At 30.4% G+C, this 20,497-nt stretch overlaps 6 protein-coding genes across 9 annotated transcripts; 3 read left to right on the top strand and 3 right to left on the bottom strand.

Annotated features, from left to right (window-relative positions):
• Positions 1 to 7,571: 7,571 nt before the first annotated feature.
• On the bottom strand, positions 7,572 to 9,494 carry Phb1 (prohibitin 1). The gene is made up of 4 exons (XM_074254291.1): positions 9,375 to 9,494; positions 8,922 to 9,018; positions 8,133 to 8,554; positions 7,572 to 8,049 (listed from the first exon to the last, which is right to left on the bottom strand). Exons 2-4 carry the CDS (start codon positions 9,004 to 9,006, stop codon positions 7,741 to 7,743), a joined length of 816 nt encoding a protein of 271 aa, XP_074110392.1. The 5' UTR covers positions 9,007 to 9,018; positions 9,375 to 9,494; the 3' UTR covers positions 7,572 to 7,740.
• Positions 9,495 to 9,632: 138 nt separating this feature from the next.
• LOC141534744 (fumarate hydratase, mitochondrial) lies at positions 9,633 to 12,679 on the top strand. Of its 2 annotated transcripts, none has more exons than XM_074254287.1 (5): positions 9,633 to 9,850; positions 10,478 to 10,612; positions 10,866 to 11,612; positions 11,692 to 12,081; positions 12,357 to 12,679. In XM_074254287.1, exons 1-5 carry the CDS (start codon positions 9,728 to 9,730, stop codon positions 12,483 to 12,485), a joined length of 1,524 nt encoding a protein of 507 aa, XP_074110388.1. In that variant the 5' UTR covers positions 9,633 to 9,727; the 3' UTR covers positions 12,486 to 12,679. The 2 variants fall into 2 exon arrangements, with proteins under 2 accessions (XP_074110388.1, XP_074110390.1); XM_074254289.1 differs by lacking the exon at positions 9,633 to 9,850 and adding an exon at positions 10,263 to 10,389.
• On the top strand, positions 12,578 to 14,560 carry Arg (arginase). The gene is made up of 6 exons (XM_074254290.1): positions 12,578 to 12,718; positions 12,806 to 12,947; positions 13,011 to 13,083; positions 13,234 to 13,609; positions 13,691 to 13,929; positions 14,325 to 14,560. The coding sequence occupies exons 2-6, from the start codon at positions 12,822 to 12,824 to the stop codon at positions 14,558 to 14,560; spliced, it is 1,050 nt and encodes a 349-aa protein (XP_074110391.1). The 5' UTR covers positions 12,578 to 12,718; positions 12,806 to 12,821.
• On the bottom strand, positions 14,551 to 15,617 carry LOC141534749 (uncharacterized). Of its 2 annotated transcripts, none has more exons than XM_074254295.1 (2): positions 15,460 to 15,617; positions 14,551 to 15,046 (listed from the first exon to the last, which is right to left on the bottom strand). In XM_074254295.1, exon 2 carries the CDS (start codon positions 15,027 to 15,029, stop codon positions 14,565 to 14,567), a length of 465 nt encoding a protein of 154 aa, XP_074110396.1. In that variant the 5' UTR covers positions 15,030 to 15,046; positions 15,460 to 15,617; the 3' UTR covers positions 14,551 to 14,564. The 2 variants fall into 2 exon arrangements, with proteins under 2 accessions (XP_074110396.1, XP_074110398.1); XM_074254297.1 differs by having other exon boundaries at positions 15,407 to 15,613.
• Positions 15,618 to 15,753: 136 nt separating this feature from the next.
• Positions 15,754 to 18,955, top strand: Sccro (defective in cullin neddylation 1 domain containing SCCRO). Its single transcript, XM_074254292.1, has 5 exons — positions 15,754 to 16,042; positions 16,680 to 16,893; positions 16,966 to 17,134; positions 17,230 to 17,443; positions 17,518 to 18,955. Exons 1-5 carry the CDS (start codon positions 16,040 to 16,042, stop codon positions 17,680 to 17,682), a joined length of 765 nt encoding a protein of 254 aa, XP_074110393.1. The 5' UTR covers positions 15,754 to 16,039; the 3' UTR covers positions 17,683 to 18,955.
• Positions 18,956 to 19,028: 73 nt separating this feature from the next.
• On the bottom strand, positions 19,029 to 20,385 carry LOC141534748 (uncharacterized). 2 transcript variants are annotated; one of them, XM_074254294.1, is made up of 4 exons: positions 19,934 to 20,385; positions 19,617 to 19,855; positions 19,322 to 19,546; positions 19,029 to 19,164 (listed from the first exon to the last, which is right to left on the bottom strand). In XM_074254294.1, exons 1-4 carry the CDS (start codon positions 20,058 to 20,060, stop codon positions 19,039 to 19,041), a joined length of 717 nt encoding a protein of 238 aa, XP_074110395.1. In that variant the 5' UTR covers positions 20,061 to 20,385; the 3' UTR covers positions 19,029 to 19,038. The 2 variants fall into 2 exon arrangements, with proteins under 2 accessions (XP_074110395.1, XP_074110394.1); XM_074254293.1 differs by having other exon boundaries at positions 19,322 to 19,549.
• Positions 20,386 to 20,497: the final 112 nt, after the last annotated feature.

Below are 20,497 nucleotides of genomic sequence, written 5' to 3' on the forward strand. Positions count from 1 at the left end.
ATGCGAGAGAGAGGGAATAACCCGGCCTGTACCGGTGAGGAAGGAAGGACCCACGGGCAACTTGCTTGGTGAAGTAATGCAATAATTACTCGGGCGGAAGTAATAAAATTAATCTCTACAAAGCTGGTTGCGCGTGCTCGCCTATTCTTCCTCATCCCGCACGCGCGATCCACCCTCTTATATACTTCGGCTTGAGATATATTTTCAGTCACTCCTCCCCCTCTCACCCTCGACAAACCCGTCTCTCGAGAGGGGCCACGGGTTTTGTGCATAAATCAAAGACGCAGTATTTAGCTTTTAATAATTTGGCACCAAGTGAGAAAAAGAAGAAGAAAACATCGAGAGTAATTATTTACAGGCTAAAACTTAATCTTTTGTATTTTATCGAATCAACGTGAGTAATTGTTTACGGTGATAAATTTTTTTAAGGAATCATACGGAAAAATGATATATTCTGGATTCAAAAGCATAATTTTGAAAAGTTTCATTGTCTTGAATCAAGACGAAAAATTCTTCAATCAAGTAAAATTTACTTAAACCAAAAAAAATTTATTAGTTAATATATCACCAATTTATAATTTTTTTAATTTATCAATTCAAAAAGCTTCATGAGACCTTCTGAGTGCGTTTAACCCCATAAATAAAATTGTAATAACAATTAAAATTAAAAAAAATTCAACCCTATTTATAGCTTGCAGTAACAACAATCTCAATGCCACAAAAAAATTCATAAATAAGCAATATGATTTTATTTATAAACCCATGACTTAATATAGTAAACGACATGGATGATGGATTCTTTGACACTCGACCCTTCTGAATAAATAACGTTTAATTACAATGACAATAGCGGTTATCGAGATATTGACAGAAAATCTGGTCCATATACACGATAATCTTTTTCAAATGTTAACGACTCTTATCTTGATGGGTCAAAGTCCACACATTTGACACCAGGAAACGCGCGTTGTGATTATTATTATAAATAATTGCATCATAAATTAACCTACATTGCAGAAAGTTGAATTTTAAAGAACGACGCTACTTAAATTCAACATTAATAAAGAAACTGTATGCATGGACACACTTATTATTAATTATTACGCACAAAAATGATTCCTGCCAATCATTATTTACTCAATAGTAATTTCTTTATGCATATAAATAACATTATAAACGATAAAAATTTAAAACTTTCTCATTGACAGCGACAATCTCTCGTCGTAGACATAATTATACACGGGACATAAATAAAATTGGACACGTCATTGACTAGCTTGCATACGTCCATCTACTCGTGTGTACTTGCATACTCACGCATGGATACTCACATATTTATACACATGTGAGTTTATTGAAACAAAGAACAGCGTATGTATAAATGTGTGTTAATATTAATGTTAACAAAACGCGGAATTAAAAGCTAGATGGTCATCCAGAAAAACCACAAACGAATGGCAAATAACGAGAGCCCCAGGCCGACAGTATGACGCATTCCGGACAGTAATTCGTCAGTTCGGACTAGACTGATGATGATGCTTTGGATCTTTGCACGCCAGGCTGCTTCCAAAGCGTATTTCGATTAAACTGCGTACGTAACATATAGCTTAGCTTAAAATTTGTCCTAAGGGCTCGTGTATCCGGCTCGAGGGACAGGATACGGATTATGCAGCCTTTTACAATATATAAAAGAAAAAAATAACAAAACTCGCCATCAAATCTCCGGATGATGAATTCTGTCAGACTTGGCACGCAAGATTACTCGAGCACACGCGCTACTCCTTTTCCACAATACTATCACTAAAATTATTTAGCCATTGGTCGTAATAGAGGTCTTTAAACTTGAAAAACGATACTCACGTGTATAATGATCTCGCTCCTAGCTCGTCGACCAGCACACGTTAAATTGCCAAAGTGCTGATGCTGGCTATCACCTCCATCCTCTATCCAGTTGTGTTGGGTTGGGTATACATCAATTTTCGACGGGCCCTGTAGCATGCAAGAGTTAGTTTAGTTTTTAGCGAAGATGCACTTTTAAACCTGAGCCTAAACCTAAAACTAAGTATACTATAACAAAACGCATATCACCTCTTTCCTTTATTTTTATTTGGACTCCTGCTCCTGTCTCCTGCTGTTAGCCCTCGGGCTAGACACTTTAGCAGACACGCTGCAGCTCTCCTAGACCGAAAGGATCGCCACTTGTGGGTCCACATATCATCGTTTAGTGCATGACTTATCCCCCAGAGCTGATGCGATTGATTTAGATCGAGACTTATGTGAAGAAAACACCTTGTAATCAGTAAAGTGTGCCGGTGCACGCAATACCATACAATAATAAAAGTCAAGTCCTTATTCTGGGTCTAGATGAATTTAAAACTGTTATAATGCTTACATTCAAACGCTGATCATTAAATAAGTCTTTGAAATTTTGATAATTCTACCTTTTATTCTTATTCGGCTGCTGCTTCTTCTTCTTCTTCTTCTTGACTTCAACTCTTCTGACATCCGTGTATAGTAAATAGATAAATTTGCGTTATTACTGATGACGGGGACTGACATTGCGTGATTACACGCGATAAATAAATGCCGGTGGTGTATATAAATAAATAAAAATAATAAAATAAACTTGTCGTTGGTCGTGTGCAGCGCAAACATAAAACAACCCAGTGCTTTCAGGGTCATAACGTGTGTCCTCTGTCCTCTAGCTCAGATATGTCTTATTGTGAGTAAAGTGTAATGTGTAATGTAAGTTGTTGCTGGTTGCTGGCTCTTGCTTAAGACACGCTCACCTTACGCCCGTTAGAAGTCACTTCTTATTACTGCCCAGGTTTGTGTCACCGCCGAATAAAAATGTCTTCTTGTTCTTGTCTCTGGTGAACAACAGGCTCATCGAGGTCATCGCGTGATACCAGGAGACACCAGTTGCAACTGTACCTATAAATATATGTAAAAAAAAATTAATGTACTTTATGTTCAGAACTGTTGAAAATATTTTTAATCAAAATTAATTTTTTTATTTATCTTTTTCATTTTTTTACATTTTTCTATTTCTCATTAAATTTATTATACCTGAATATTTATCATTCATTGTTTTTTAATCCTCTTACAATAATTACAACTTAATAATCATTAACAATTGAATTTATAAATATGTAGTTAAAAAATCCTCAGAAGAAACGACTGTGACAATGACGCAGCGCTAAATTAATCAAACTCGAGTTTCAGCGCCTCTAACGGCTAGAAAAGTAATCAAAAATTTTGAATTTTGATTTGGCGCTAAAAACTCGAGCTTAGCGCCTCTAACGATTTAAAGAATTTATTAATACAAAAAAATTTATGAAATTGAATTTAGGAGACATTTAAAAATTGTTTTAATTTTTATAACAATTAAATTATAACAAAAAATAAATTCACTTGCAGAAATTTTTAAAAATTATAAGTGCAAATTGAAAAAAATTTTTTTTTTACTGTAATTGATTTGTTATAAAAATTTCAAGAACTTTTAGATGTCTGCTAATTTTAGTATCACAAAAATTTCCATAAAAATTCAAAAGATAATTTTTAACAATACAAATACTAAAAAAAAAACAATTAAATTTTGAGGTTATGAAACTGTTATTTCACAATTATTTGTTCCTTAAGTTATTGTATTAAATTCCGGTTAAATGGCGGAAGATTAAAAAACAAAGGTTAATATTTAGTAAGTTCCTCTTACACACACTGGAAGTACATATATGTATATATTAATATGTTTACAGGACTTATGTGAGTAAAAAATAAGAACGGGTGCAGCTGATGGGAAGAAAAATAATTCCCACAAGATCGTTTCGTCTTCCGTGCAGTAGCAATACTCACATATATGTTAAATAAAATAAAATTCGTGTAGAGCCGTGATCTTATTCGACGGAACATATGTGTAACACAAGGGGCGTATCATCCGGTCGTCTTTGCGGTCCGTCTACCATAAGTGTTCGACAGTTTGCAGCCGCAAGACTCCAAAACACATCCCGTGAAATTCAAGTGTATTGCCAGAGCACTTGATCGCGTTTGTTCAAGTCTACATTCTACACTCTGGATCGCTTATTTTATTTTTTTTCTTACCTCTACTTTTACCCAGACATGTTTTTCGTCAACGTCAACGTCGCCAAAATATGTGTATGTACATCATTCAGAGCTGGCCAGAGCATCCTCTAACGCTTAGCAAACGAAACTAAAAAATAAATAATCAACCAGCTTACGGAAAATTACGGCAGGATAATGGCCGAGCCAGAAGAAGAGTAGCAGACAAATTGTTTCGGGCATGCTATTCCAATGGACAAAATTACTCGTCGGAAATTCATCATGAAGCCCCAACTAACTCGAGTAGCCAAAGGCTTCTCGTCCACAGCCTCGGGGTGATGAAACTAAATTATTTATTATATTTTTATTTTAAATTCCTATTTAAGTCTTTGTTTCTCTTGTTTACTGATTTTTAGGATAGAGATTTCATTAGGAGGACCAGGCTGGCCAACAATGCGGAATTTTGTCAAAAATTGTAGAAGTATTATTTCTATTAACAATTAAAGTCTATCATCAAAATGGTTTCTACTTCCCAAGAAATTTATTCAAAATTATTTATACTAGAATTGAGAGTCTAATAATTTTTACAAGTAAATTGGGGCAAGAAAAATTTATTTAAAAAATTCTACCTTGGTAAAATTAAACATTTTTTTTAAAAGAAGATATGTGTAAAAAATTAAAGGTGACAACTGAACGCATTTACTTTGGGAAAAATAAATTTTGATGAGTTTTTAAAAACTTTATAAGCGGCAAAACTTTCAGTTTCTGATCATCAATCAAAATGATAAAAAAATCATTTTATATCTTCCACTAAATTAGCAATAAATTTTTTAATTTATTGTATAGTAATTTTGAAAAAATTCGAAATTTTTAATTACTAAAATAGAATCTTAATTACTTATGTAAGTATTAAAATCATAATTGCACACTTTCTTCATTAATACTTCTTAGTAACACAGCATATACAATTGTTTATATTCTTCTCAGGAGTTTACGATGATTTATGCCAATTTTAGAGTCCACAGTGGCACAGTTGGCAATAATTTATGTCACTTAACACACCCAGAGTCTGGTGGAGCTACCGCGAGTTATAACCCACGGCCAAAAGAAGTAAGAAGTATATACATAATAAACTAAGGCTATGAGTAGGCCGCTCCCATTCTTTCGTCATCCCATTAACTCGTACGTACATCACATCTACAATTACACAAGTACATCATAAATATATATCCATAGAATAACAAATCAATATAACAAGTGTTAATTACTTAATTGAGATTTTAATTTACACCAAGATAATTACTGTTATTTACTCAGACACGTATTTAAATGAAGATATAATATCATTCATCTTTTCTTCATTACAATCACACTCTACTCATAATAGATAATTTATTTAAAAATTATTAATTTTTATTTATTAAACTTAAGTCTTCGCCTGAATTTATCAAGGATTAATAACCGATTTCTTCTTGGCTCCTCGTGTGAAATAAAAAAGCTATCATATCAACTTATCCTGCATCGACAAAGATCGCAAGCTTACCGCGCATATGTAGCTCGCGTGCGTACCAGGTCGCGGTGGCGGCAGCAACAAGTAACAGGTGTGTGCCTGTAGGATGAAGCTAAGAGAAACAAAACTTTTTTTAAAAATAAAGGAAAAGAATAAAGAAGGTAAGGAGGAAAAGGCGGTCGTTAGTCCGATGGTCAATGTTACTATTATGCATATGTAGATGACTATTATTATTTTTATTATTTCTTTTCTTTTATTTAGTTGTTATATTTTTTTTGTTTCCCTCACAATTAACTTGGCTCTGTTTTCGACAGAATAAACTCCACCCTGATCATTTGTTTCATTTCCAAGTCTGTACTAAGTGAGTTGTTTTTTGTCCTTGGCGCAAACATGTGATGACGATGTAATGTCACAAGCTTATACTTATTATATTTTGCTTTTAACCAACAGGATAAGTATTTTAACGTCAAGACACGTCTAAAAATTATACTTAACTATCATTTAAATAAACGTCATTACATAGTTGTGCAGTTAATTTACTGAAAAATGTAAATTAAAACGCCTGTTAAACTATTATTGCAAGATTATTGTCATAAATAAAGCCAAATAAGCAGAATCGTTAATGATTGCTGAAAAATAATATTTAATGCCATGGTAAAAGACCCATTTATTGACGCTGACCTAGTTATTTGACACTCGCAATTTTATTCCATTAAAAAAATATATTGTTCTCAAAAAACCAATTATCCAAAAATTTATAATTCACAAATTGTAAAAAAGCAATTCTATTTATTTGGCCATGCTAGCTTAACTGACACTAAATTAAAGAAGAAAATAATAAATTAAACATGACACTGAAATTAGCAGACACTTGACAATTTTTTAGTTTTTATTTATTTTTTTTAAATAATCTAGGCCTAGAAAATTATTTTTAAAAATAGAATTTCTTAAATAAATTTTTCTCGCTTTAATTAAAAAAATTGTAAAAATTATCAGATGTCTCTCAAATTTAGTATCATAATCAAATTTGTAATAAAAACTTTAATAATCCCAGTAGTCTAAATTATTATATGGAAATCATATGAATTTCTGGGCATTCTCAGAAGTAGTATTACTACAAAATGCTATTTCTTCAATTGGGTAAATGTACTATTGTAAAAAATGTACTATTATCCGGAAAATTTTCAACAGGAGTAGTAGAGGTTTTTTTTGTCAGTTTTTCTGCTTCAATATATTTTATAACTGTACCAATGCCTGATAATCGAGATTTTTTCCAATAGCAAGCGACTTCTTTTGGTGTCGGATCTTCACTTCTACGATGGGTCCACATAAGTAATGCTAATGCATGTTTGCAACCACCTGTAAACACAATATAAAAGATTATTATTGCTTACAACATCAAAAAACTTAAATTTAATAAGAGTATAAATTACCTGCTGAAGCTGCACAGTCATGGCATTGAACATCCTGAATTTTTTTTGACTTTTCATTAATAGTTAAAGTAACTGAATAAGATATACTCCGAACTCGGTGTTCTGGACATACCCGTCCTTTCACAATACAAATATTATTTTTACGACTTAGTTAAACATAACCTATAGCTTTGTCGCCGTAACTCTCACGCGATGCTCTGCAATTTATGAAATAAATAATTATATTTAATATAATGGAGAATAAATAATTAAATATTTTCATTTATTATATTATTTTTTAACAAACTTACCTTGATGCCTTGGAACTTCGAACTTCAGCAGAATTAAACCGAACGTCATTTTTTAAAAAATCGGTGATCATAAATATATCAACATCAGGAATATTATCAGACTTTGCCTTAATAAATCCTTTATCACACATAGCTAATCGAAACCAACTAACAACTCGTATTTTAGCAATAAATTTTTAATATTATTGTCTAGTCACGTGTAATAGCCGTAAACGCTGTACTGTTATTAAATAGCTATAACATTATGACGTCACAACTATGGTGACCAATCATGGCGCGTTTATAGTCACGTGATTTTTATTTAAATTTCATCAATTTTTAATTGTTTATAATTAATTGAAAAAAATTTTTTTTGAAGTTTTTTGCATTAAATATCAATATGATTAATAATAAAGTTTTGAAATACATAAAAGAAATCAATAATTTTTTTTTTTTTTCAAAAACCCAATTATTGAGGAAGATTGAGCAGGATACCAGGGCCCGAAGGTAGATAGGATATTTGCCGTGAGCGGGATAGCTGATAGGCGATATCTTCAGCAGCCTCGATTCTTCTCAGCTCAACTAGACCGTCACCGGCTTCAGTGAGAGACTTTGCGATTAAACTGGCAGCCTGCGCGTCACCTTCAGCGCTGATAATAGCTGCTTTCTTTTGTTGCTCGGCTCTCTCTACCAAGAATCTTGCTTTCTCAGCCTCTTGCTGGGCGACTTGTTTCAATTCAACGGCTTGAGTGAACTCTTTGCCGAATGTCAAGTGTGTCTAAATAAATTAATCAATAAATTAATACCCAAATATTTAATTGTAAATAATAAATTATAATTAATATGATTGATAAATCTTACAATAGAAATGTCATCAAGAATGACACCGAATTGCGAAGCACGTTCGGTCAAGTCTTCGCTGACTTTCTGCGATACCAACTCTCGCTGTGTGATCAATTCACCAGCGTCAAACTGCGCCACGACTGCCTTCAGAACTTCTGTGGTGATTGAAGGTAACACACGCTCGTCGTAATCCACGCCAAGGATGGTGTAAATTTTCGGCAACTGATCAGGCTTCGGTCTGAAGAGGATACGAAGTGTAATGTTGACGTTCTGGAGATCCTTACTTCCAGTTACTACGGGTACGTTCCTTGGTCGAGATCTAATGTCGAATATTATTGGTTTCTGGATCCAGGGAATGTAGAAATGCGTACCCTCGCCTACTACCAGATTTTTTATTCCAGCGAATCTATCGAAGATTACTGCACGGTGTCCTCCGTCAACTGTTGGTATATCAAAAATTAATTAATACAGTACTTTTTTTTTTTTTTTTATTAATTTGTAATAAAAATAATGAAAACTAAGTTAGCCGACATTTAAAAATTAAAAAAAAATTTTTTTTTTATTGAAAAAATCATAATAAAAAAATAAAAAAAAATTTTTTTCGTTTATAAAAAACTTGAAAAACTTTAAGTGCAATTTTTTGAAAAAACATTTTTGAGTTCTAATTTAATTTATAAAAAATAATCAAAAAATTAAAAACGTCGGCTAACTTTAGTATTGTATAAAAATATATAAATTTTGAAATGTCTGCTGATTTCAGTATCATTTAATATTTCAGTGTAATTACGAGAAGGTCTAAATACTTGCCATTGTACAAAGCTGAGTTGATAACACTACCAGTAAGGGCAATCCCTAGACCAAGTTGTCCTAATCGGTTGAAAAAACCTGCCATTTTTTATTTTCACTGAAAATATCATTATATATATTATAAAATTGTAAATAATTTTCAATTTTGATTATTTTAGATCTTTAACCTAAAAATCCATGAGGAGCTAGACGAATTGCATCATCTGACTCAAGTACACTCAATAAGTGAAACAGTCAATAATTAAGCGAAAATATTATTAAAAAACTTATTTTTGCCAATTTGAAGAAGATTAACTGATTTTTTTATCAAACAAATTGTTATTAATAAAGAAAACCGGCTACTTCAAAGTACTTATCAATTGACTTAAAAAACTTATTAAAGTTCATTACAATTATCAAAAGTGAAGCGTTAATTTATTAAGCAGTAATAATGGTAATTATAAATACACTTACGTAATTAATTATAGGACAAAATTTATTAAACAGCAACAATTTGCAGGAGGAAATTCCAAGAAAAATGGAGCATGCGTCGGCTAGGTTATTGATAGAAAAAAATGATGGCGATAATTAAAAAAAAACTTCAGAAAACCATTATCTTCAGTTGGTTCATCAGAATAATCAAATCTTATTGGCGGTAGGTAAAAATAGAAGCGGGAAAATTAAATAAATTTAACAGCTGTGTATGTGTATGGGGAATTATTCAACACTTCCGTAAAAAGTAGTAACCCAACCTAACCTCGCGCTTAAAATCAGTATTAGAAAAAAATTTTTTGGAAAAAAAATAAACAAATTATTAGACAAAAAAAATGTCTTACAATGTATTTAGGGGCCGGGGATTATCCGCAGTTCGCAATCAGCTGAAAGTAAATCTAGGACTCTCTCATGGGTTGAAACAAGCTTCAGTATTTAATAATATTATTGTTCGTAATGTGAGTATATATATTTTTTTTAATTAAATAATAAATTAATTTATAATTAAAAATGAGATGAATTAAAATTAATTTTAAAAATAATATTATTTTAATTTTTTCCTGTAGATTAAAAAATTTTTTATTCATAGCAGATTGGAGCAATTGCGTAACAGGATCATTTGGGCTGAAATTAAATTATTCTTCCAACCCATATGTCTTACTTTATTAAAAATGACAATAATAATGACAGTAATAAAAGAAGCAATAGATAAAAATTATTTAAAGTGCGGTAGTAAAACTTTAGAATCGTAACAGCTTATTAACTGCTCTCTACTTTATTATATTCAGTAACAAACGGAATAAAAAATTAAATTAATATGTACTAATGGATCCATACTATCTCAAGTCCCAGAGATGGTAAACTTTACAATCTATTTACCCCTACTCAGAGCTCAGGGTCATGTAAAGTCAAATCAGAGCGATACCCCCCGCATTTGTGAACCATACGTGGCTATCGTGTGTTTATTTTATCTTGGATCTTATTCTTTTTTAAAATGGTCCGATTTTTTATTTTTATAATTTGTTTTACCTATTTATTGTGATTGATAATTAATAGTAGATTTTTTTTTTTTTTTTTTTTTTCAGAGCTCCGATAAAGGCTACCGGCTTGAACGTGATACCTTTGGAGAGTTAAAAGTACCAGCGGATAAATATTATGGAGCGCAAACTTTGAGATCTGTTATGAATTTTCCCATTGGTGATAAATCTGAACGTATGCCGGTAGGTTGATGACCTTTTTAGCTAATAATTTTTATAAATATACTAATATTAAATATCAGATCGTTTAAATAAATAAATACAAGACAATTCTTTGTATTTTATGAAAAAATAATTTTAAAAAAATTATATCGATAATTTTTTTAAAAATTTACAAATAAAATTATTAAAAAAATTTATCTACGAATTTTATAAACAATTATATTTTTATCACAATTTATAAGTATCAGTAATTAAAATCATTACTAATTTTCAGTACAGAGTAATAGTCGCAATGGGAATCTTAAAAAAAGCAGCCGCAGAAGTAAACAAGGAGTTTGGCCTTGATCCAAAAGTAGCCGACGCGATAAGCAAAGCCGCTGATGATGTAATAAGCGGAAAACTTTACGAAGATCATTTTCCACTTGTGATCTGGCAAACAGGTTCCGGTACCCAGTCAAACATGAATACCAATGAAGTAATATCTAACCGTGCAATAGAAATTCTTGGTGGAGAGCTAGGCTCAAAAAAACCTGTTCACCCTAACGACCACGTGAACATGTCTCAGAGCTCGAATGACACTTTCCCAACAGCAATGCACATCGCCGTGGCCTTGGAGATCAATCAAATTTTGCTACCCGGTTTGACCCAGCTCCACGCAGCGCTGAAAGCCAAAGCCGACGCCTGGAAGGACATTATTAAGATCGGCAGAACTCACACCCAGGACGCGGTCCCATTGACTTTGGGCCAGGAGTTCTCGGCTTACGCGACTCAAGTTGAGTACGGAATCGCCAGAGTCAAGGACACTTTGCCGAGACTGTATCAACTGGCTCTGGGAGGTACTGCCGTAGGTACTGGGCTCAATACCAGGAAAGGATTTGCTGAGAAGACAGCCGCTAAAATAGCTTCGCTTACTGGCTATCCGTTTGTCACCGCGCCGAACAAATTTGAGGCTCTTGCGGCTCATGACGCTATCGTGGAAGTTCACGGTGCTTTGAATACTGTTGCAGTCTCTATCATGAAGGTAAATTAATTTTTTAATTTTATAAATTTATGATTAATTTTATAATTTTATAATTAATTTTTTTTTTTTTTTTTTGTAGATAGCCAATGACATCAGATTCCTAGGAAGTGGACCCCGTTGTGGACTCGGCGAATTGTCACTCCCAGAAAACGAACCAGGAAGCTCCATTATGCCTGGAAAAGTCAACCCGACTCAGTGTGAAGCTATTACGATGGTCTGTGCTCAAGTAATGGGCAACCACGTCGCTACAACAATCAGTGGTAGCAATGGCCACTTTGAACTTAATGTTTTCAAACCTGTTATGGTTGCCAATACTCTCAGATCTGCTAGACTTCTTGGAGATTCTGCTGCGGCGTTTACTAAAAACTGCGTCGTAGGTATCGAGCCGAATATTGATAATATCAAGAAAATCATGAACGAAAGTTTGATGCTAGTCACTGCTCTTAATCCACATATTGGATACGACAAGGTTAATACAATTTTTTTTAATTTAAATTACAATAATTGCAATTAGCAATCAGTAGTTATTAATTATTAAATCTATCAAAACATTTTTTATTTTATAAAATTAATTTTGTGATTAATTAATTGTTCTTTAAAAACATCTGAAAGCATTAAAAGACAAAATCAAGTCAAGATTTTTTACACTAGTAACTAATTTAACAACCTAAAAGACAATAACAATAATCATAATTTATTATTAAGTAAGTGATAACTAAATAATTAACAAAAATTATCTTCCAGGCCGCTGCAATTGCTAAACAAGCGCACAAGCAAAAATTGACGCTAAAAGAATCAGCACTAAAGAACGGTCTCACTGAAGAACAGTTCAACCAATGGGTTCGACCGGAACAAATGTTAGGACCTAAGTAAATTAATCCAACTGCCGTACATATTATGTAATTACTAATTATAATTAGAAAGAATGATTGCGTATGATTTTTATTATAAAAATTACATTTTCACAATGTCATACTCACTTTACTCACTTGTTATTAATTATGCGTGGTATAAATTGAAAAAATGGTGATATAGATAAAAATAAAAAAACTATTTAAAATATAAAATCCCAATATATTTATTTTTAAGAATAATTTCTATCACCGGTAAGTATGCTAAGATCATAAGGTCATCGCGTTTCAAATATTTATCTACGATGAGTCAGAATAATCTGCTTTTCTTGTTTTATATAGCTATTAGTTTCCAAAAATGTTTGTTAGAACCAAGAACTGTTCGAGACTTCTCCGAGAGTGCCAATGTTTTTTAAGACAAACAATTACTGTAAGAAATTACATAAAAGTCGGAATCATTGGAGTACCTTTTGACAAAGGCCAGGTGAGAAATAAATTTTATTTATTTATTTATTTCATTAGAATTAATTTTTATATTTATTTTTAGAAAAAGCAAGGCGTTGAGCTTGGTCCAGATGCTATCAGAAAGGCTGGGCTTATCCAAGGATTGGAGAATATTGGTAATTAATTTCATATGATACTGAATTTAACAGACATCTAAAAAATTTTTAGGATTTTTACAATTAAGTTGCAATAAAAAAAAAACTTTTGCTAGTTTTATTTTATGTAATTTAATTGTTAAAAAAAATGATAAATAATTTTATTGATAGGATTGGATGTAAAAGATTACGGAGATGTAAAATATGAAATAAAATCAAAGGAAGGTATTGATAATATGAATCATTTGAATGAAGTAGCCGCTTGCACGTACAAAGTGTCCGAGATGTTTGAGAAAGTGCTAAAAGACGGAAGAACTCCAGTGACACTCGGTGGAGATCATAGCTTAACTGTAGGGACTGTCGACGCACATGTCAAATCCAAGGGTAGTGACAATGTTGTCTTACTCTGGATAGACGCTCACGCAGACTTAAATACCAACAAGACGAGTAGCAGTGGTAATGCTCATGGAATGCCTGTGGCGTTAATCGCTTCCGAGTTGTCTGATTACTGGCCTCATTTGCCTGGGATGGATTGGCAGAAACCAATGTTGGTTGTTTGTATTCACTTTTATTTACAATCTATTAAATTTTTTTAAATTATTAATAATATAAAATTTAATTATTTCAGGTTGTCCATAAGAAACATAGCATACATTGGACTGCGCTCAGTCGATATGTACGAAAGATTAGTGATTGAAAAATTTGGAATCACCGCATTTGGGATCGATGATGTGGAAAGACTCGGAATTCACCAGGTCGTTAATATGGCATTGGAAAAATTAGATCCACATTCTGAAAAGTCGATCCATGTGACTTTTGATATTGATGCTTTGGATCCGCTCGAAGCTCCTAGCACTGGAACTGCTGGTATGCCTAATTTAAATTAAATTTATCATGATACTGAAATTGAGAATGAAAATTAAGTGTCAATTTTTTTTTTTAATTCTTTTTGTCATAATTTTTGACAAAAATTTTTTAAATTATCAAATATCTGATAATACTAAAGTTAGCCGACGTTTTTAATTTTTTATCAATAATTAAATTAAAACAAAAAAATATTTTTTAAAAATTGCACTTACGCTTTTTCAAGTTTTCGACAAATGAAATTTTTTTTTAAATTTTTTTGTACGTAATAATTTTTTCAATAAAAAAAAATTCTAAAAATCTGTTAAATTTATTTTCATTCTGCTGATTTTAGTATTATAATATATAAAATTCGACTAAGCTTACTCATTAATTTAATATTAATGTGAATATTTTAGTACGGGGAGGACTGACAGTCAGAGAAGGTATCCATTTACTGGAACAAGTGTACCGTACCGGCAGACTAAACGCCATCGAGCTCGTGGAAGTAAATCCCCTATTGAGCGACGCTAAAGGAGTAGAATTGACCGCTGGAGCTGCTGTTCTTCTTCTTCAAGCTGCTCTCGGGCACAACCGTCGCGGTCTCAGAGTTCCTGAAGGAATTACAGACATGCCGCTGCAAACTTTTAAATAGTTTATCACGTTTTATTGTCATTTTTAACCCATACAATTTTACGTGGCTTCGTCAACACTTCTAATAAAACTTTTTTTACTACATATTTGCTATTACTATTATTTTCTTCATTATTATTACTATTATTGTTGTTATTATTTTTATCACTAGTGTTATCATTAATTTGAGTGATCCAGTAGGTCAAATTTCCATGAAATTTGGAACCTTGGACCGGTACAGTATAATACTTAAGAGTTTTATACTCTCCAAAGTATTTTTTGTCTCCAACATTCATAGATCCTACTTGTTGAATCGGTTCTCCCAGCAGTTGCTTGGATTCTTCATGCGCGTACAGGTACTCCATAGCTTTGTGGTAGTGCGGTGAATGGACAACTGTTGTTTTTATCAAAGAACGAAATCCGTAGCCAGTCAGCCCAACAAAAGCTGCTCCGCCGACCACCGATGCTGCCCATACGCCAAGTGATGGCATTCTTAAAGCTTTAATTCCTTTAAAAAATTAATATAGTATTAAATTTGTTTTGAAAAATTTTTTAAATAAATCAATTACTATAAAAAGATTTTCACTTGTAATTTTTATTAATTTTTACATGTGAAACTTTTTAATTTAATTTTTTTTTATAATAATTTAATTGCTATAAATATCTAAAAAAAATTTTATATCTGTCAACTTCAGTGTCATGAAAAAATTCTAAAAATTGTTAAATGTCTGCTAAATTAATTTTAATGTAATTGACAAAATTATTAAAATAACAATTTTACAACTCAAAAATTTTAAAAATTACAAATGCAATTTTGAAAATAAATTTTTTTAGTTATAATTAATGAAAAATTTTTAAAAATTCTCACCAGCTGATTGAAATAAAAATAAAAATTTAAAATATTTTGACTAGCAAGGTTACCTGTGTTAATAATAATTTTGTATATACAGATTATTCATAATAAAAAATAAACAAAAATCAACTCCAGAAGATGACTGGACTAGAGTCAAATCATTATCACTTTGTTATTGCTATTGATACTCATGATCATCAAGATCGCACATGTCTAATCCTAAGCAGAACCCACATGAGGTTTTTAGACTAAAAATAAATTCGAATTTTCTCCACGTGAGCGCTGGCATACTCATCCTTGAGTTAGAAGCACCTTGATTGGACAATCGGACGGGGTTCCTGGGATTGGAGCTAACTGTGGCCATCGTGGTCATCACCATCACCTTTTAATTATCCTTCTCGTTACAGTAACTGTTATCCGTTACAATAGCTGTGTTTTATTTTATTTTTCACTTATTCTCATTCTTATTTAAAGTTACACTGACACAGGTTCAACATTAAAGTGCGTGATGACAATAATGATGACGATGGCGATGTGCTGAGCAAAAATACACACGAGCTCTCTCATGTTCTCCTACATCAAGTCTATATTGTGTCAGTAGAATAATATTTTGGTTTTGGTTGTAATTTTACAGGTCGATTTTAAAAAATGGTTTGTATTTATTTATTTCTTCTCTACTTGACATATTATTCTTTATTCTAATAGTATCACTAGATACTTGTAATTGATAGTCAGTAATTATTCGAACTTACCAGCCTGGAAACTATTCAATTATAAAATTTAACCTCAATTTTTTTGCACTTCATTATTCCTTTCTTAATTACAGAGCTTTTATTTAATGATAAGAACCAATATGCGTTAAGTAATTATAAGTAGTTTTAAAACACTGAAGTTAGCCGTCAGCTGTTAATTTAAAAAATTTTTTTAACAAATCAATTACAATAAAAAAATGCTTCCAAAAATTTTCACTTGTAATTTTTATTTATTTTCAATGACATTAAAGTTAGCTGTCACTTGACAATTTTTTAATTTTCTTCAACAAAAAAAATTTATCCTACAAAATTATTTTTAAAAAATTGCATTTTTAATTTATTAAAATTTCTACAAGTTCATTTTTTTAATAATTTTTTTTTCAATAATTTATTTGTTAAAGATAATTAAAAAAGTTATAAAGTGACAGCTAAATTTAATGTCATGTCACTATTATAATTGTATTATTTTTTTTATTAAATAAATTTGATCCGAAAAATTAATTCTGAAAAATACTAACACATGTTTTTTGTTACAGCATAAATTAAAATTCTCACAGAAAGATAAAGTGAAAAAGTTTATTACTTTCACTCAAACCGGCGAACAGACAGCTATTTATTGCCTCGCTCAAAATGACTGGAAGTTAGATTTGGCTAGTGACAACTATTTTCAAAATCCCGATGCGTATTACAAGGAACCTAAAAATTCGGTAGATAAAAAAAAACTTGAAATTTTATATTCACGGTATCAAGGTAAATTTTTTTTAATTAATCGTTTACTTTATTAAAACATAAACTAATTAAATTTAAATTTTATCCATTTAGATCCCAATGAAACGAATAAAATAACAGAAGATGGTATAATGAAATTTTTAGATGACTTGGGATTGAGTCCAGAAAGTAAACTGGTCTTGATAATTGCATGGAAATTCCGTGCAGAAGCTCAATGTGAATTTACAAAAGACGAATTTATGAATGGAATGGTAGAGTTGTGGTAATTATTTAAAAAATTTTTATTTATTTTTAAGCCATTATAAATTACAATTGATTTATTAATTAATTTTTTTTTTTTTTTTAATTATCTGTCAGTGTTGACAGTATAGATAAACTCAAAGCCAAACTACATAGTTTAGAAAATGAAATAAAAGACGGGGTTAAATTCAAAGACTTTTATCATTTTACTTTTAATTATGCAAAGAATCCTGGACAAAAAGGACTCGATCTTGAAATGGCTATCGCATATTGGAATATCGTTATGAAAGACAAATTTAAATTTTTAGATTTGTGGTGCCAATTTTTACAGGTATTGTAAATGAAAATTTTTATTATTATTATTATTATAATTATTATTACTATTATTATTATTATTACTATTAGGAACATCATAAAAGATCGATTCCAAAAGACACGTGGAATCTTTTACTAGACTTTGCTTCAATGATAAACGCAGATATGAGTAATTACGATGAAGAAGGTGCTTGGCCGGTGTTGATTGACGATTTTGTGGAATGGGCACAACCTCGGGTTCGTCAGTCTCACTAATACATCTTCATCCTAGCTCTAATATCTTTTTACCACTGAAGATGTATCATTTATTTAATTCTTCTTGAAATTCAAAAAATTATTTATTCAATGTTATTGTAAACTAGTTTGGGAGAATAAGAAGAAAATTAACAAGTACTATCTTAATCTTATCTCAAGAGTTTATGAAAAAATAAACTTAAAAAAAAAAATACGTGATAATCCAGTTGGCACTAGCTAAGTTCATTTTTTAACACAAGGAAAATTACGGTTGCACTTACAGTGATGAGTAATGAGATTTTAAATAGACAATTTAATATATTTAGTTGCCAAAACATCTAATGTTACAGTGCTCAACTATTTAAATATTTCTATGCATTTAATTCTGCTGATAATTATTTCACTTTGTCTTCTTTGACCGGTACAGATTTAAAATTTTAACTCTTTACAATTTTAAGTGTGTAAATAGAAGTATTAATAATTATTCTGTTGAAACGTATTTAATTATGATTAATTATCATCTATTAAATATTGAAATAATTTAAAAATATATATAATAATTAATAATACACTTGTAAAAATACATAAACAGGATTATTATTTAATACTAAATATAATTTATCAGTTTATATGCTTAAATTTATTTTTTCTATACACATTCAATTTATTATTAATTTTTTTTTCTACGTTTATTTGTTCCTCAGCTTTATTTTTACATTTTCATGCTGGATTGTTTTTTTTTTTTTTTTAAACTTTTGAGTTTATAAAATAAACTTTAACGTAATTAACAATAATGCTAGATATAATCTGTATTATATAACTATAAGGATGAAGACAACTAAACAGAAAGCGATAAAATAAAAAATTAATCTTATATATTCTTAAAAAAAAATGATTAAGTATGTATAAATAAAGTTGGAAGCTTAAATTTAAAAACTAATCTTTGGAAAAATCAGCTAAAATTTTAAGCTACTAGATTTCATTGTTCTCTTTGGAAAAAATTGATGACATCGTTTGACGAAAATTCAAATTTATAATTGTAATTGTTGGCAGGCTACAACAGATATTTTTCGGACGTCTTTTTGTTAGAAATTTTCTTAAAAAAACGTTATTGCAAAAAAAAAAAAATAATATAATTATTTATTCAATAAAATAAACATTGAAACAATTAAGAGTTAAAGAGTTTGAGAGAGTGATCTTGTATATAATGTAAATATATCATATATTAGTATACAGTATGAAGTAGTTTTAAAACTTTGCTGTTTCAAAAACAATAAAAAAATAAATAAATTCATTTTTTTGTTACTTATTATTAGTGACCAGAATATATTTTTAAATTGTTAATTGTCAAGTTTTTTTTTTTTTTTATTTTAACTACTACAGATGCTGGTGACAGTAGTAAAGAAATGCAAGCTCATATTGACTGGGTTGTAAGTTGAAACAATTATATAAAACGTCGTTTATGAACCAATTACAAAGGTTCTGTAATTTTTCTATTTTAGCCTACGAATAAATTCATTTATTTATCAATAATAAAAATATTTTTATGAGTTACAGTAATTTAAAATTTGTAGCCTGGGTAATTTATCTTTTACTTCCAATACCCTGAGGCTCAAATTTAAATTACTGTGTAAAACTAATTAAAAAAAAAAAAAAATACTTGTGCGATGACTAAACCTCGACAGAAGCTTTTCCAGCGAACGTGTCCATGCGAGTCAAAAAGCGTTATTTTGTTAATTGATTCTTGAAATAAAAATAAAACCGTACGTCCACAAGTTATGAGCAACATTACCAAGTTTTCTGATTTAGGTTTTTGGTACCAGAGCTGAAGAAAATCTTGGATATTTCTGTACATCATTTTTATGTCTTCTTTAAAAATTTTGAACTTCTACAAAATTATAAATAATTAAATCGGAATAAATTTTCAGTGTCATTAATCATCAAATAAATTTTACCCATTCTTTTAGAGTCGCCAAGCGCTTTCCACCAAATTTCAGAGCTTCATCAACACTCAGATACCTGTAGGTGACCAAAGCTCGCTTAATTATCCAAGCGTGAGTTTTATTACCCTCGATAATAGACTCAGCAACTGAGATCATCAGTCGAGGGCACTTTTCTACACTCCAGAGCCGCAATCTTTCATGACATATTCTTTGCGCTACAAGAAGACATATCAGTGTACAAGCTTCGCTACCTAAAAAATGAACCAATTAATTTTATTTTATTTTATTACTTACTTAATTTTTTTTTTTTTAAATTGAATTAATTTTACTAAATTGTCCAGGCGGATAACGACTCTGCGAAAATTTGGGACTGTACCAATACACCTGGATGTCTTTAACTTGACAATCTTTTACAAAAGATGGAAATTTTGAATTGAAAAGTGGTGGAAGTGTCATTTTAATTTACTAAAATTTCTTCATTGTTATATTGTTAAAATGTTTACAAATTTTTCAATGGTACTGAAGTTAGCTGACAAGTATACATTTTTTTTATTTTTATAACAAATCAATTACATGAAAATTAATGTAGCACATATTTAATAATTTTAAAAAATTTATAACAAATAAATTATGGCAAAAATAATTGACATTTAGAAAATTAAAAAAGTAAAAAATGCAATTTTACAAAAATGATTTTTCGGAGCAAATTTATTTATTAAAATAAATAAAAAAAAATTATAAGTGACAGCTAACTTAATAATAATTTGAATTTTTACCGGATGTCAAACTAGAAAAATTTAGAAGAAATAATTACTCCATATTATGTAACTATTCATACTTAATAATTTATTTTTTATTTTATAAAAATATAAAAGTAACCGAGCGATTGGTGG

This window comes from Cotesia typhae, unplaced genomic scaffold, assembly GCF_013202065.1.
Source record: "Cotesia typhae breed Kobodo isofemale line unplaced genomic scaffold, CoteBio_Ctyphae scaffold_13, whole genome shotgun sequence".
Lineage (NCBI taxonomy): Eukaryota > Metazoa > Arthropoda > Insecta > Hymenoptera > Braconidae > Cotesia > Cotesia typhae.